General features: G+C 46.8%; 1 protein-coding gene across 1 annotated transcript in view; it reads right to left on the minus strand.

Moving 5' to 3' along the window:
• The window catches only part of LOC133348676 (collagen alpha-1(XI) chain-like), a 153,018-nt gene that overhangs the window by 23,622 nt on the left and 111,169 nt on the right, over positions 1–18,227 (minus strand). The window contains 15 exon segments of the mRNA XM_061561617.1: positions 461–514; positions 1,721–1,774; positions 2,284–2,337; positions 3,840–3,947; positions 4,383–4,436; positions 5,485–5,538; positions 6,162–6,215; positions 6,744–6,797; positions 8,158–8,265; positions 8,843–8,896; positions 14,087–14,140; positions 14,713–14,820; positions 15,539–15,646; positions 17,085–17,138; positions 17,795–17,884. Coding sequence (XP_061417601.1) covers positions 461–514; positions 1,721–1,774; positions 2,284–2,337; positions 3,840–3,947; positions 4,383–4,436; positions 5,485–5,538; positions 6,162–6,215; positions 6,744–6,797; positions 8,158–8,265; positions 8,843–8,896; positions 14,087–14,140; positions 14,713–14,820; positions 15,539–15,646; positions 17,085–17,138; positions 17,795–17,884 — 1,062 coding nt within the window.

Consider the following 18,227-nt stretch of genomic DNA (forward strand, 5'->3'; position numbering starts at 1 on the left):
AATCAGCCCTTACGGTCTCCCACTATCTGCCCTTAGGTCTCCTCTTTTCCTTGGTCACTAGCCTTGTAGAGACCCCTCGAATGGCAAGTCTCAGCAATGGGCCTTCCTTTACTCCACGCACACAACCTACTCAGTGCGGCCATTTTTTGCCTCATCATGCCTACAACACTCACCTGCCCCACGTTCCCTTTCGGACTTCTGCACTGTTGCTCCCGTCTTGCAAAGAAACTCCCAGCATCCATCTCATACACCTGAGCTCAAATACCAACAACTTCTCTTGGAGCTGCTAGGTAAGGTGCAGATCTCCGATCTACACAGTATTACGGGCAACGTTCCTGTCTCAACTGCCCTTCCCTTTAGACTCAAGACTCATCTGTACGGCTACGTGGTTTCCATAGCGCATCTACCATACAGCGAGTGGATGCTATGAGAGGGGCCAGCGGTCGAGTGGAGCACCCACCCGCTTGCCAGGAGGCCCCGGGGGACCAGCCTCTCCAGATGGCCCTGGTGGACCCTGAAAGGCAGACACAAGAGTTGGGTAAGGGACACGAAACAACACGTAACACGTCCTGAAAACACGAGTCCTTCAAATAATGCAGTGCACTAAGGATAGAATGAGTGTCGTTTATTTAAGTCAGTCAAGTATCCTTCATTTAACCACGATTATTGTTTGGGATAGAGCCACCCTCTTTTATGCTGGGGAGTCTCCGAGCACTATACACGTGATACGTGACTTACATCGCATCACATCTCAACACATTTAAAAGGCACCCCCAGTGGCAGTTGTCCCTCTGTGGCACAAGGCGACTCAGCACCTGTCCTGCAACTGGAAATTAGTGCCAGTAGGGGGTGATGATTTTAATACCAATTAAGTGATCTGCAGGTATTCTTTTTTACGTATCAATTGTTGACTATGATGTCAACCCACAAAAGCCTACTGATACTGAATGACGTCATGTGATCTTTAGCGTCTTCAACTTGGAGTATTTCATTGTTAATAAACCTCAAGCAATAACCAGGGGTGCCTGCCCAACTCGAACTGAAAACCACTGCAATAAGCGGCAAACGTGCTGCCATTGGACAAGGTCACCACACCACAGTGAAATAACCCTCGTTGAGACACGTGGAGCAACACTGCCTCTTTTGCCCAAACGACTTGGGTCACATCCAGACCATTTAAGTGCACAATGTCATACTATATTGTAAAGAAAGTTTGACTGGCTGGCTGACTGGCTGCAGAGGGATGGACGGTCAAATCCAAGGGACATGTGGGCTACCGGTTAAAAAAATAATGTAACACATGGATGCCAACTACAACAATAATAGTAAAAGTGTGAAAAAAGCTAATATACCATTAATATAACATACATTCTGTAAAATAAAATTGACTAGATTGGGCAAAGTAAAGGAAAATGCGAAAAGTTTAACAATATATAATAAAGTGTCAACATGTTGACTTAAGGCAGCAAGAAAATATGCTGTTATAACAAAACATTTACAAGGGCTTTCATCACTGTCTCTTCAGCTACTGTCGGGGTTGAATTAAGAGGCAGTGAGGAAGTCACGTGTGATTTCAGAATCAAAGGCGCCAACCTAGGCAGATGCTAATCACGAGCTGACGAGTGGGACAGAAGGAATAAAACGGAGGAGGCACAGAGAAGGAAGTGAAATGCATGGACGAGGCCTCGTGGGCAGATGTGAGCGAGGCTCATGAACTCACTGCGGCGCCTGGGTCTCCGTTGTCTCCTTTCTCTCCGGGTCCTCCGTCAATACCCTGCAAATTCACCATCACCGCAGTTACCATCACCATCATAAGACATTACGAATTTACCAATAAAATTTGGTATGTGCGCCATTCTTAGAGCATGAGGCTATCACGATGGCATTATGTTTCGCAGGCACAGTCTGCAATTCCAACGGAGTGATTTGCAGGTCATTTGTAAAATTGGCAAATGTGGATCATGATGCTGGCACGCTACTATTTTCAAATGACACAATGGGAACTTGAATGTCCACTGTGAAGTAGATGGTAGCTATTGTTATGGTTAACACACCCGCAGTATTAACTAGGGCGGCCTGTCAGGTTCGAACCAAGAACCTCTGCAATGAGCGCCGAACACACTATTGCTGGGCCATGTCGCCACCCCAAGACAATTACCGCCACTTTAATTTACATTAAACAATTACTATTTAACCACGTTTAGACTTATCGTGCTTCTTTCGTAAGTCATGTCAGCAACGTGTTCAAAACCATATTCGTTAGTATGAAACGATCCAACTTACAGCCACGCCAGGCTCCCCAGGGGGTCCCGGATCTCCTGGGAATCCAACCGGGCCCTGCAAAGGAAAAAAACACACCACAGTTGTGCGTGTTTCACATGCATGCGCGTGTGTATCATACATGTGTGTGTGTATCTACAGGCATTTAGGTATGTCTCTTTAAGGATATACAGGTGATCTTCATATATTTTGATTTAAAGCTTTCGTAACTGCAGGAATTCATACTCTTTGGGTCTTTCAGTCAAGTCACGTGAATAGAAAATAATAGATCACGACGTTTCAATCATCACATAAGCAATTGTCTTCAGGTGAGAGAGAGAGAGAAAGCTGCTGAGACAAGGTCTTATACAGGCGTGGGCTCACACGATATTGTTTTTTCCGAGACCAAGGCACTCTACAAACCTTCGGGCTACCATCAAAGATTTGTTCATGAAGCCATCCATATATAGAAACTATGACACAACTTCAACCGAGAAGATGGGTACAAATTGAGCAATCATTGGAAGGACGTGATTAATCCAGGTAAAGTTTTAACTTGCTATGATGTTTCCATTTTATCTCACGATGTTAACTGACTCTCTGAGTTTCATTACTAGGTTGGATGTCTTTGTATTGACAGGCTGGGTGTCCACTGCCCGAGCCTCTGTGGTTGGACCATCTCTAGCTCCACCCACCTACCTTGATACACCCATCTCAGGACAGGCTAATCTCTTGCAATACAAAGGCCACTGCCCCAGCTATTGACATGCTAATCTCTCACAATACAAAGGCCATTGCCCGAGCCTCTGTGGTTGGACCATCTCTAGCTCCACCCACCTACCTTGATGCACCCATCTCAGGCCTATATAAGACCTTGTCTCAGCAGCTTTCTCTCTCACTCACCTGAAGACGATTGTTTTTGTACGTATGTGCATGCACACAATTAATTATATTTGTAGTGACACTGGTGAATTTCAGTGAAAACATAAATAGGCTGTGGATGTGTTTGGTACAGTGTGGGATATTAAAATACGTGATAATTTTTTTAAACAGAAAAATAACTTTCATATTCTCGACAGCAACGCAAATATTTATTTTTTGTTCATTGTGTCAGATGAAGGCCCATATATCACAGGGAGGGACCTTGCCTATAAAAATCTGGAAATATTGGTTCAAGTGAGCCTGACTCTGAGTATGTGACGTGGAAAGTCACAACTGGTCCAGAGTATCCGTGTGTTAACACAATGCTTAAAAAACAGGTCTCCAAGAAGGCTATGTGGTTGATGAGATTTGTAAAAAAAGGTGCTCTTGTTTTATTTATGCGAAGAGACCGATATGGGAAGGTGTATCATCTGCTTATTTATTTCGGTACTAATATTCTTGACGAGGAAGCGCGTGATTCTGTTGTTGTAAGTGCCATAACCATTGTTATGGTTACGATCACCAACAATCTATCTTTAGCGCAAGTTTGTCAGCATTTCCTCAACGGCCGCTGGCTCTATACTTGTGCATTTCAGGGTCTGGACGGTAGATGAGGTGAGAGGCTGTGAGGCGAGGACGCGTGCTGGAGAGGTCCTCACCAGGTTGCCCTTGGGCCCGTCATCTCCCGGAGGCCCCTTCAGGCCAGGAGGCCCAGCGACGCCCGGTGACCCGGCTTCGCCCTTTTCCCCTCGTTCGCCTTTGCCGCCCTGGAATCACAGAAATGGCTTCTCAACGGCTGCACGGGAAACAACACATGGTGAGGAGGGACCGGCCGTTTCCACCACGATGAGAATGAAAATAATGCCACTCAACCTAACTAGTGCTGCACAGTCTCCCAGCGGCAGCAGTTGAAACGGCAATGCAAGTTTCTCAAATCCTACCCCGCCTCTGTCCACCCGATAGTCTAAATGGTTTACAACGCAGTCGGTCGAACGGCAGCTGGCGCGTGGCGGGATGAAGTGTGGGTATACATCCACCCCTTCGAACACGTCTTCTCAACGCGGTAGATTCGACAGAATATCCTTCCGCCAGCGGTGGCGTGAGCAAACAACTGCAGGACCGCCACACCTTTACTGTAACATTGCTTATCACAGTCCAGTATTATTTTCTTGAAACGAAAAAGACCTGACGGGCACACGTACCGTTCCGCCAGGCTCTCCCGGGGTTCCAGGATTACCAGCTTCCCCTGCTTCTCCCTGAAAAACGCAGACACAGGAACAGGAACGTGAAGAACGAGGCAGAGAAAAACAGAGTTGTACGCCTTTTGGCATCATCTGGTCCAACACCAATGGAGACTAGGCTCTAAGAAAATCTGTCTCGGGTGTGGACCAATCAACTTCAAAGCCAGTGCATATCATTATCATTATCACAGTTGTTTCTTTTTGTTTGCATTTTGACTGCTTGTGTTGTGGTTATTGCAAACATGATGCCTTGTATAAAGGTGTCAGTTTTTGTACCAGTTGAAAGGGTAAAAACCTATTACTATATTTTTCCACTGGTAAAGGAGATGTCTCATAGAGCAGGGACCGTTGTGGTGATGAATTCGTACGGATAATGATGGAATTATCCCATCTCTTCTAGATTCTCAGAAAGTGTTACTGGAGAGCTTAAAAAAAGATAGGAAGAATGTAGCAGAAAATCTAGAAGAGGTGGAATTGTTTCAGCATGTTTAATTAGATATTGTCTTAGCTATGGGGTGTGTATGCAGTTCATATAATTGCATTTGTCTGTTCTGTATACACATAGTAGTGTACACTAGATATACACTCACCAGCATGTCTAAATGAGGACAAATAGTCCTCACGCTCCACACAGGCATATGGAGGCCCTCATCGAGCAATGGATTGACAAAAGGGCTGTGCGTGTTCACGTGAACCTGTGCATTTACGTGTGTGTATGCATGTGAGCGTAAGTGGGAAGCCGTGTTGCAGTGGTAACAGTGCTGCGCTACAAACCCTGCAATACGAATTCGATTTCCACTCGTGATCAACATCGGTGATGAATATGTGAAATGGTGTTGGGCCTCCCCTAGGTCAACTCATCCTTAACATGGGAACCTAGTGTAGTGTGTAAACATTACCACTGGGAAGACAAAAGCAGCTGGGCATGGTGCTAGCCACACCATCCCCTCGTGTGCCGTATTGCCCTTTATCTGTGCTCACTACCAGCTCTTGCCCCACAGTCTGGTAAGGCTATATGGAGGATCTTTGTCTTTGTGCACATTCTATCATTACGACCGCTTACCTTCTCTCCTGTGGCTCCGTGAGTTCCCAGGCCACCAAGCGGTCCAGGGGGGCCCTAGGGAAGCAACGCACAGATACAAGTGAAGTTGACTGCATCCCTTCAAGAATGGAAAGCCCCACAATAAATTGGTTTATTGTCATTTCATACTGGACCACCACATTCATCATAGCACTGCAGATGAAATACATGTCTGTGAGCAGAATTTTTTTTTCCCTTTCACATCTTCGACTGAATTAGGAGGACACCATATTGCATTGAGGGTTGAATTGTGTATGGGAAGCAGGGCGGCCTGACTGGAAGTGTGTGTGGATCCATTGCTGCTGAGTTTGCACACAAATCAGTTGAGCCACTCCTTCAGTGCACGGTGTTCAGCAAGTGCTGCTGCTGATGTGATCTGGTGGTGCCGCGAGTTCAATACTGATTCTGAAAGGCAATGACTTAACAGGGGAAGAAAAACCATGCTCATGTGTGGCTTGTGCAATGTTCTCCAACATGAATTTGTGTGTTTTTTATAATGAATGCATGCTGTTTGCTATTTTGATACATGGATCATACATAAATGATGGATCATGACAAAGGTCAACACAGCAGGATTTAGGTCCATTTATCTTGGCATGTACAACAATGTCACTCAAGCAAGGTAAGGAATAACATTAATGATGAGACGATCAACTCACATCAGCGCCACTGGGCCCTTGAGGTCCCCTTGGTCCCGGAGGACCAGGTGGGCCCTAATGAAAGCATCGAGACAAAGTGAGACGAAACGAATTAGAACATAAATAATGACAAACACTCCATCGAAACATCTCAAAGAAATCTAACTTAACAGTCGGAGAATGTTACAAAAAACAAGCGTGCAAAATAAACCATCGATTTGTGATGATTAAATCGTTTCCCAAGCGTCAAGAGATAACCAAAGTACGATATCCCGGGTTAGACTGCGCTTTGGGCATTTTTTGTCCTCAAGCTATCGCCATGCACTACTTTGGGCATCTCTAATTCAACTCCTGAAGATGCCCAACAGGTATTATAATAATAATCACAATTGGCACCAATACTTTACATTTTTTGGACAAAGATTTATGTTTAACAAAAGCAACGCTACACTTCACTTACTTGGCGGCTATTTAACTGGTCATTGCAGAATCAAAGCACACCATGAAATATGTGCCTTACAAGTGGTAAAAACAACAAACAATGTGACAAATATGTAAACAACTATGACAAAAGAACTAAAATGGCCAAATTTGTTAACTTACCATTGGTCCAACATCTCCAGATTCACCCTTTTCACCCGGCGGCCCTGGGAGACCCTGAGAAGAATACACATGTGTGCACACGCACATCATTTCACGTAAGCACGTAAAGAACACACGTATGTACACATGTTACACTCGTTAGCCCACCCTGTTGTCACATAATGTGACTTCGTGCTTAGCGTTGTGTGACAACCACAAAGAAGTATATGGAGTGCTTGTGCTTCACTGACAAGACATCAAACACACACGCAAAACATGTACGGGCACACATAAGATACGCAAGCAAGACCCACACACAGGTGAACGTGCGCAAGACACGCAAACGCAGGCAAGACGCACAACACATGGATGGCACACACATGATATGGACGCAAGACACATGCAAACACACGACATGTAAACACAAGTGAACATATACAAATCACACACACACAAAAAACACACACGGGACACGTGTATATAGGTATCCCTTGATTTACGAAAGGGATGCATCCTTCAAAAACACATGTAAATCGGAATGTTTTTTTCCCATTCATTCAATGAAAAAGAATTGTGGATATGTTTCGAACAGTCATTCGAACAGTCATTCCAACTCTACTCTCAATGTAAAAATATACACCTTTATCACTTTTCACAATACAAAAATGAAAACAAAGAACATAAATATTAAAACGATTGAATAATAATTAATATAAAAAATAATGAACCTTTTCACGAAAATTACTAAAAGATCTGCATGTCGGCATGACGGTAAAGGTGATGTGGAGGCGTTACAGTTGTACGGCAGGGACACCACGAGGCTGTCGTAGGTGGATAATGCAGCTTCCCGGGTGCTTTTTGTTTTATGATCTCATGGTGCGTGCCGCGCAAAATTTTGTTATTGCGGAAATTCGATTTCGTTAATCAAAGTGTCCATAATTCGTCAATTGTGGAAATACAAAATTTCGTAACCCAAACGTTGGTACATCGAGGGATACCTGTATGTGAGCCACGTGTTTGCACCTCCCCCCAGTACCCGCTGGGAGTTGGCTGGCAGCTTGTCGTGAGTCTCGCTAGGTGCGGTCCCTAGTGGCCATGTTCACACATTCCCTTTTCCCCCATAAGAGACAGCCCCCATCCTGCACAAACCCCACCCAGCGAAGCCACCTCGTCATGTCTGCAACACTTACCTGCCGTGTTCTCTTGCAGACTCCTGCATTGCTTAAACTTCTTGCCAAGAAATGTTTAGCAACCATCCCAGACACCTGAGCTCAAATACCAACTATATATGTTTGAGCTGCGTAGTCTGTCCAGCTCTCTGATCAACACAACGATATAGACAGAGACTCCTATGGAACATTTTATTTTATTTAGACTCATTTTTATTCTCTCCCAACAAACACGCACACACATAAGCGCACATACGCGCACCCACCTGCAAGCCCGTTGGTCCTGGGAGCCCATTGAAGCCTCGATGTCCCTCATCGCCCTTCTGGCCAAACATGCCCTGCTGTCCTCTTGGACCAGCCTCTCCATCCGCTCCCTGCATTTCCACAGACACCAACCCAACTCACTCTCAGATGCACGTACATTTACACAACTAGTCGTGGTATAACGTCCCAAGGCAAACACAATGCAACCCCATTCACGGAACTAAGCCGAGGGGCGATGTTGCCACACCCCCTGGTAGCCTGGGTGGACCCTAGTGGCATGTTCAATTTGCAATTGTTAGGGCCATTTTAGCATTGTAACGGATGGCATGCCCAGCACCGTGCCAGCAGTTTCCTCACTGCTGACACTGACACACTGAGACGAGTATTACTAGGCTGAAGTGACCCTGCAGAGGCCTAGGTAAAGTGAACTAATAATTGGCATAAGTTTATTTGCTTAGAGACCAAATCCAGGTCACCAAGATATGAGCATCCACGTATTATTCATATTAGCATTCACGGACAAACGCACTCTCTGTAGACTCTGCGTACTGAAAAAAATGCGGGTGGAAATTTGAGTGTGTGTTCTAACAGGTTCGCACAGTTGGACACGGATGTACTTATACAAGTGCATCTGTGTATATGTACAAACGAGGCCATGTTAAATGTACAAGTGCAAAATAATATTACCGCTGGGCCAGGCTGTCCCACCACTCCCTGAGGACCTGCAGGTCCAGGAGGGCCCTGCAAACAGAAGGCCACAACAAAACAGATCAAGTTGTCATCCTGGCTGAGGTCACTGATGTCACGACACCTCGCCAACGCTCTTCTACCCTCCGCCAGAATCCGCAGCTGCTGCACGGTTAACACGTCACCTCCTAGAACTGTTCTGACAGTGTAACAACACCATGCACCCTTAGGTCTTCTCTTCCCTTTGGTAGCCGGGGTCGTGAGAACCACTCCGGTTTCTGTCTCAGCAATCAGCTGTCACCCAATCCAGGACGTGTGTCCCTCCAAGCGCAGCTGTGTTTGTCTAATCGTAGCGACAAAACTGACCTGTTACATTCTCTTCCAAACATCTGCATGACTTCCCAAGTCTTGCAAAGAAATTCACAGCATGTATCTGAGCTCAATTGCCCGCCATTTATCTTTGAGTTGCTAAATTAGAATCCAGCTCTCTCTGATCCACACAGCGATACAGACAGCACTCCCACCTCAAGTACGCTTTTCATTACACTCAGACTCATCTCTCTTCTCTCCCAACGATGTTTCCACAGCCCATCCAAAACCTGCTCTGCTATGTCACAGTCAACAATATGTTTTTTTATTTTGAAGATGTAAAATGAATGCTGATTATAACATCAATCCTCATCACCACACTCATACTGTTATAATACAGTAAATTCAGCTCATACAAACGAAGACAATAGGTGACGTTTTAGGTCATGGCCCCATTCATTTCCTCTGAAGAATGGCCATAGCCAGAAACTTCACCTGCTATGCAAGTTTCCTTTTCAGGCAGCAGTGTTTGTTGAGTTATTTTAGTTAATTATGCTTGAGCACCACTGTCAACGCAGCAGCAGCAGCTTCCCTAAACAAGTTGCAGTGTTGAAAATATCAACATTACTGGGTGTCAGCTTGTGTCTGTCATGCATGAGCGGAGAAACTGAACAAATATTAACGTATGTAATGTATTAATTTGCAATTATGTCACAGCTATAATAAAACGTGTATATAAAAAACGATTTAGCAAGGCCAAGCAGGTTTTTCCCAGCCAGGGTGATGGCTGCAGAGGGAGGCAAGTGCAAGATGTCAGTGCTTGGGTTGATTGTTGTATGTGTGCGAGTCAAAGATATTTTATATTCACCTTGAGGTGCGACTGGGATGTCCTCTGGCCCAAACACGAACATCTATCTTTATAAATCGCATAGTCCAAGTTGCTTTCCATTACCGTACCAGAGGAATTTCCATCTGGTACAGATAGAATGGAAGGCTGATCGTTGCCAGTGATATTAAATGAATTGCCTCTGATAAATTCACACTGTTGTGCATGCCCACATGTTCTGAGGAGTTGAATCTGGGGTGTGCCTTGCTATGCGACACAAAAAACAAAACTGTCGTCTGACCAGTGGTATCTGGTAATAGCGGTGTCAAGATCGGCCTCTATAGTGGAGACTCGTGAAGGAAGCTACTGGGCAGGATCAACACTCACGAGTGGAGCGCTGGGCGGCTAAAGGGTAGCAATCTGGCACAGTGGGAAGCACAACAAGTGCATCGGCCAGTCATCTCAGTTTTATGACCTCCTGCCAGCGAGCCTTCAAAACTTCACATGGCTTTAAAGTGCACCTTGCCTGGCACAAGCTCCATGAAGATGTTACCGGCACTTAGAGTGATGAAAGGCAGCCAATGTTCTTGGAGGTCATTTGTTGTCTATGTATGTTCAGCTTCTTTCGCACCATACATAGCCAACCATGCTAATCGGAGGTGCGGGGGAAGGACGACAAACTGAACACTTTAAAATCAGTTCTAAAGAAATTCGTTTTCAATCGAGACGATGATTTAAAAGTGCACAGCTCCAGTGGCTTCCTAATATCGAAAGGAAGAGCGTTCCAGATGGCAGCAGAATTGAATCTGTGTCTTTGTGTCTGCTCGTGTGTGTCCGAGGTCATAGTCTTTAAGTCTCCCAGCAGAATAACTCTGACTCCCACTTTGGGTAGGGGGGGGGGTTAAGGGGTGAATCTCAAGTTCGTAAAACAAACAGACATGTGTAGTGTCGTTGGTATGAGTACCGTTGTGTAGAGACAGTACCATGTGGGTGCCACTGTACGGGCAGAGCCTCTCCCCGGACACCGGATGGGCATACCAGGGGAGGCTGGGTAAACAGGAAGAGACACGTGACTGGAGGTGGTGTGGACGGGGGGGGTGCCAGGATTGAGGACCACGTGAGGTGGCCCCTGAACCCTCACGAAGGTTCGGGAAAAGAGGTGTGGCCAAAGGCGGGGCCTGGCAAAGCCGTAAGGATAAAAGCCAAACCCCGGGGTGGGGGGGGGGGTCGATGCTGCTAGAAGAAACCTTCGTCGTCGGCGGGTCTTCAGGTCTCCGGGTGTCACGCATGTGGACCAGACAGTGCATTGGCTGACCTGGTCCGGTTTGTAGTTGCCCATCCAGAATGTAAATAGCCATCTACTCCAAGTGTATATAGCCAAGTGTAGGAACGGTGGGTTATCACCTTATGTTGTTATTCCGTTAAGGGTTATGTTAAGATTAAAGTTCTAGTGTGCGCCTGATTGGACCCACTACAACTGGTGCCAAAAGTGGTTTAAAAAAATCCTCACGAAGTAGCATTACCTTGGGTAAGGCTACAACTCACCAAGATAGCTTCGGATGAAGACGACAATGAGGGGACTTCCCCATAGACGACCCCGGGAATGGCAGACCCAGAGAGAGGGGGTGAGGCAACGCTACCTGTGGAGCAGCGGGACGACCACCACACTGCCGCTTCGCCGCCTTCAGGGAGACAGCGCCGATCGCCCCTCGGGCCCCTCGCTGAGCTGCTGGATGCGATGGCCTCGCTCGTCACTGAGCTCGACCAGGAGAAGCTGGTCATGGAGGGGGGAGCGCCTGGGTTGCGGGACGTAGAGGCAGTCGCCGCAGTTTCCCGCACGCGGGAAAATTCCACCACGCGGAGCGTGCACGCGGCCGCCATTTTGGCGGTTGCGTGGGAAGGGTTCCTGCCATTTCAGACCTCCCACCAAAATTGCCAATGGACATCCCATTATCCAAGCATCAGCTCCTGTTCGTAAAGGAATTCACAGCCGCTGGAGGGGTTTGAGAGACATTTTGGCGGCGCTTCACTGCAAACTGTGAGTTAGCGGGCTGGATGGAAGAGGAAGTGCTGAGGGCGCTCCCCACCGTCCTGGACGATGATGCCTTAGCAGCGCTTTATGCCATGCCGCCTGCTGAGAGGGCCACGCTGAAGCTTGCCTTTGCACAGATGGCAGCGATCTATGATCCTCCATCTAATGTTTGGCAGAAGTTCTCTGCGCGAAGGCGAGGGAAGGCCGAGACGCCTCTCGGCTTCCGCAGCGCACTTTTGTCATTAGCACAAGCGGCTTTTCCCAAGATGGAGCAAGCTAGCTTGGATTCAATGGTGTTGGAGCGTATGCTGGCCTTGGCGAAGGAGCTTAACGTCGCCCTGCCACTGAAGAAGTGGAGCCCGCTCAAGCATGCGCTTCGGTCAACGACGGCGGCTGGCGGAGAGGCGCCTTGGAGCGACAGGGGGAAACCGACTGATGGCGGAAGATCTCTTCTCGCATGAGGAGCGGTTCCGTGCTCTGCTACAATTGCGGTCGGCCGGGACACATCTCGACAGGATGCCCGCACTGCTGGATGGAGATCCTCTGGGTCGTCGCTGTCATCCCACGGACGTCCCCTAGCCCGCTTGGTTCTAAGGCGAGTCGCGGCACACCTCATGCTTGGCCCTCACATCCACCTCATTCATCCCGTTCGGTTGTTGGTTCGCGTTCACGCGGGGCACTTTCTTGGTTGGTTGTGGGGCGGGACAATTCGGTTATACGGGAAAACGGCTGGCCACACCGCCCTGGTCAGTGGTCGGAGTTGGCTCACCGTGTATTCGCCGCAGCAGCAGGGTCGTCGGAAGTACGGGTGCTCATAGACACCGGAGCATCCGCTACCATTATTTCAGAGTAAATTTTTAACATCCTACCCCACACGGTTCAAGACCTTCATCCGGTTACAGCTCCGTGCTTTGCCGCGAATGGTGGCTCCCTTGGAATTATTGACCAAATAATGGTGACGGTGTGCATTGGTGACATTCAATTGACAGGAATGGTGTTAGTTTAAACCTCGCTCACTGTACCATGTTTATTGGGCACTGATTTCATGGGGAAAATGTCCATTAAAATTTAAATAGATCAAGGGTGCCTAGAGTTGCTGTCGGGCCGTCGCATGGCCTTTTTGGCGTCCCCGACTAGATTGCGTACCATCTAATAAAGTAGCCCGGGCTCTGACGCTAGTGGGAGCACAAACGCTGGTGTCCAACGACTGCGTACCCTTCATTCAGGTCCTGAATGCGGGGCCGGACATGTCTGTTGTGCAGACGGGCACTGTGTTGTCCCACGCGTCCGTCGCGGATTTCGCGGGTGATTTTGTTGGGGAAGTAGGGGCTGCGGGGTCCAAGGATGAAGGGTCAGAGGATGATGGGAGTTGGCTCAACGCGCTCTGCTCGGAGAACCCTAATTTATCAGATGGCCAGAGGTTAGAATTGCGCTCACTCTTGGTTGAATTTGCTGACGTTTTCAGTAAAAGCAAATACAATATCGGTCGCACCACCCTTTTGAACCACCACATTGACACAGGTGGTGCTGCTCCGATTCCGTCAGAACCCCTACAAGTTAAGCCCCACAGAAAAGGACCACGTGCGTCAGCCGGTTAACGAGATGTTGTCCGCCGACATTATCTCTCCATCGACCAGTCCGTGGGGCGCCCCTATAGTCCTTGTTAAGAAGCAAGACGGAAGTCTACGGTTCTGCGTCGACTTCCGCAAATTAAATTAAATCTCTGTGGCTGACGCTTATCCTCTGCCGGGAATGGATGACTCGCTAGATGCATTGGCGGGCGTGAGATATTTCTCTACTCTTGACCTGCCCATCCAGAATGTAAATAGCCATCTACTCCAAGTGTATATAGCCAAGTGTAGGAATGGAGGGTTACCACCTTATGTTGTTATTCCGTTAAGGGTTATGTAATGTAGTTAATAAACCGTGTTGCCTCCAAGTTCTAGTGTGCGCCTGATTGGACCCACTACACATGTACCGATTCCCCCTTGTAAAACAAACATATACGTACCAATTCCCCTTTGTAAAACAAACAGATATGCACTGATTCTCCCTTTTAAAACAAACAGATACGTACCGATTCCCCCTTGTCTCCTTTGCTCCCTTTTTGTCCCGGTCCCCCAATCTCACCCTAAAGAAAAACAAAGCAACAAAAACACATCATTGAGCATCGTCAAGATATTTTTCATAGTGTTATTATCTTAATATCAATATCTCCAAAGCTCTCTATGGTAACAAGAGAGAGAGAGAGACGCAGTAAGAACTTTAGATGGAGAGAAACAAGAAGACAAACTCAGAGAGGCATGGGAAGTGACGTCTTATCGAGTTTTTTGTGGCAAGAGAGACACTTAGCAGATTGTAATGATTGTAAATAGAAATGCTACTGTGTGCTACTGTGCACCATTGTTGTTGTTAAGTATTTAACTTCATGTGAGTATTGGCCAGGCTAAAAAAATAATGGTAAATGCCATTCCCAGGTTTAAATATAGACTCTGCTGCGCATGATGCCAGGAAACAGCAGCATGTAACGGACCACGCCTGCCAATGAGAAGAAGAATTCAGCCCGGAGTTATTATGTTGTCTAATCAAATGCTGCTGGATACCTCTGGCCCATTAATCCCATTTGTCCATAAATGTTAAGGTTATTGACTCTTGTAATTGCGTTTTTCTGGCATGATATACATGTTCCTATTGGAACAGGACCTTGTCTCCATCCTCTCCCGGGGGTCCAGCAGGTCCCGCTGGGCCTGGTAACCCGACAGGGCCTTGGATGCCATCTCTCCCAGCAGGCCCCATGACGCCCTTCTCACCCTATATGGACACACGCACGCACACACAATGCATATCAGATCAAGATCAAAACATCGTCATGACCACAGCTGTGGATGCCACCTGTGGTGGTTGTAGGGTTACCACCTGTCCAGGTAGTAACTCAGACGGTGTGCTAATTGGCGTCTGTTTTCGGCTCACAGCAATTGATTTATACCGATAATCTGGTGTGGTACAGAGTTGACCGTTATACGTTTTGATAGACCTAGACTAACTGACAAATATTTCCGAGATTGATCTCTGGGAAAGGTGGCAACCTTAGTGGTGGTCAGAGCAATGCACAGAGTGTAGGCAGCTCCTTCCCAGTGTTTGTGGGTGCCTTCAACCTGCTTGAGGCTGATCTGAGGCCAGAGGCGAACCTCAGTATTGAGATTTATTTCTCTGGAAAAATTCGTTGCATCAATCCAAGATGAGACCTCACCAAGGAAGGGTGTGAGGGTTATCTGAGGTGGGGGTTTGTAGAGGAATGCTCATGTCAAGTTGGGTTTCATCAGCATGAACAGATTCAGATGAGCAGTGAGCTGCAGATGAGGACTTATGGAACTCCATAGCAGAGGGGTTTCTGAGAAGACAACAGTCCTTGTTAAATATAATATACGTGTAAATGTATAGCCCACACGCACAACAAACACACACACCAAACACACACACACCCACGGCCTCGTCGTGCGATGACACTGGCAATCCGATAAAGACTTACTGGTGCTCCCTTTTCCCCAGCAGGCCCAGAAGGACCCTGCGGGCCAGGTCGTCCTGGAAGGCCAATCTGTCCGGCCACGCCTGCCGGGCCACGCTCGCCCGGGGAGCCCTAGAATGAGACATCGCACGATCATGCCCTAGCAGTGGACTAGGCCGTGGTATTTTATTGGTTGTAGAATGCGTATGGTTTTATCCTGGGGGCCATTTATGCCATGGCACAGACACAAACACAAACTCTCACAGGGCACCAGAGAGGCAACATCGTGCGCTTCCGTCTGTTGGGAGATAGGATTAATTTATGCTGTAAGCACTTTACGTTCATCATAAATACATTTCACAAACACAGCACTGCCCATCTGCTCACGCTTAACGTGAATGCCAACCAATTGTATTGCACATGACCAGCTGGGATCTAGAGTCAAGCAGATTCAGGTGCTGGTGGCCTTGTGATTTGGGGTAGTGGTGAAAGTGGATCTCTAATTTTTTATCCAGTAACCAAAGCTCAGCATCAAATAACAACAACAATGATGTTGACATAGAATTGTTGATGAATGCATTGCTGGCTGAAGTCCTTCCCCTTGCCATCATGATCATGTGGTTTGTTTAACCATACTTCACCATGCTGGTCAGTGCAAGTTGGTGAAGGGGAGGGGTCAAGACCTGTTTACTCGCCAAATAATGTTAGCCTTGGATGGGAATACAACTCAGGTCACTTGCAGCCAAGGTCACCCTTGCACCATGAGACTATCTTGGTCTCTGGAGTTCTCACCTGAGTTAAACTAAATCATCTAAATCACGACCTGTGTGTGGCTACAGCTGTTGAAATTGAACAATAGAGTAGATTATCGCTTATCCGGCGGCTTCGGATGAAAGGGATGCCGAATTTTAAAATAATAATCACTATATCATTATTCTAAATAATAATCACTACATCATTAATCAAAATAGGTTATTTTGTGCACATTCTGATGCGAACACCGAATTACATGCACTTGTCGCTGGATTGCACTGTATATTTTCTGTTTTTAGTCCTGTAGTTATTAGTCATGAAAAGTGTACATAAGTGCAGTATTTTTATTGTTGAAGTTGTCGTATGTAGTATATAATGTACTGCATATAATATTTGACACTGAAATCAAGCATAGCTACTTTTTTGTCACGCACATGGTGCCGATCGCCGGACTGGTACAACCTTTGGAGCGGTTCTGTCGGTTTTGCCGGATCGGCCTGGGATCGCCAGATAATCTTGGAAGCTGGATCATAGCACGCCGGATAATCGATGATCAACTGTACAATTCAATATTTGTGCAGTACAAGAAGTCATCGTTGAAGTGAAACCTTCGCAGTTATAAAGATACCGGTTTCAATGGGGAAAGCTGCTCGATTTGCTGCAATGAGCTGCCACTGCTTCAGGCCAATGAACCGTGGAAGCTGGAGCCACGCAGCAGAAAGGTCGAGACGCTACATCTCCCCCACCGATAGCATGCATCAATGCGCCCAGCTCGAGGTGCGATAGTGGGGGGGTGCAGGAATAAGAGAGGGCTTACCAGAGGTCCTGGTGGTCCCTGAGGGCCTTCATTTCCCTTCAGGCCTGCAGGGCCCTGAAAAATAAAGACAACAAAACTGTTTAATGAATACTCAGGGAAACATCTTCTAAATCTTAGCATTTATCGCAACAGGATGAAGACAGTTAAGGAAGATTAACAGTGCACAATGAGCAGCATGACACAATACTTATTGGTGTTGCTGCAGCATGACACATTACTTATTGGTGCTGCTGCTGCATTCCCAGTTAAAGTGTATGGGTTTTTTGCTATGGGAGGAAAACCGGAGAACCCGGTGAGAACCTGCACAGAATAGGTGGAGAACATACAAATTGTATACACAAAGGCATGGAAGTCGGGAACTGAACACAAGACCTTCTTGCTGAGGTCGGGGTGTTCCCACTGTGCCACCCTGCTGCCCAGCTTTTATTGAATCCGTTTGGTGTCCACTGTTTAGTGCTTTTTTGCTGTAAAATTTTGGTTATAAATAACAATTTAGATCTATTTGGCTGCAATATGAAACACTGTAGCTTTCTTATGAGCATATAACCGAATAAATAGATGTACTCATTCGAGAATACTGACCAATTTGCATTGTATTGTTACCTGATATACAAATTCTTGACCAGTGGCATGAAAGGCTATATATACGTGAAGTTTATTATTATAATTATTAAGATGTATTATATTATTAATGAGAATGAGTAACTCACAGAAGCTCCAGGGATACCCCGATCTCCAGCAAATCCTCGAACGCCAGGTGGCCCAGCCTTTCCAGCAATGCCAACCAACCCAGGGTCTCCCTGCACGCGGAAACATCATCAACGTATATTTAAAATGCACCAATAGCGTGACAAATCTCTCAGAGCACAGACACGCGCAGGAGGAGATGGGAGGGCAACTCATCCACTCACTCACCCACTTACCCACTCACTCATCCACTTACATACCCACTCACCGACTCACTCATTCACCCACTCAATTACCCATTCAATAACCGACCAACCCACTCAATCATTCATTAACCTATCCACATAACAACAGCTGCCATTTAACCCTAAGTGGCAGTGATGCAAACACAGCGCTGGTGCCAGGCTAGGTGCACTTTGAGGCCACATGACGTGTCAAAGGCTCATTGGCAGGAGG

This window comes from Lethenteron reissneri, chromosome 27 (genome assembly GCF_015708825.2).
Source record: "Lethenteron reissneri isolate LAM-NWPU_2019-01 chromosome 27, ASM1570882v1, whole genome shotgun sequence".
Lineage (NCBI taxonomy): Eukaryota > Metazoa > Chordata > Hyperoartia > Petromyzontiformes > Petromyzontidae > Lethenteron > Lethenteron reissneri.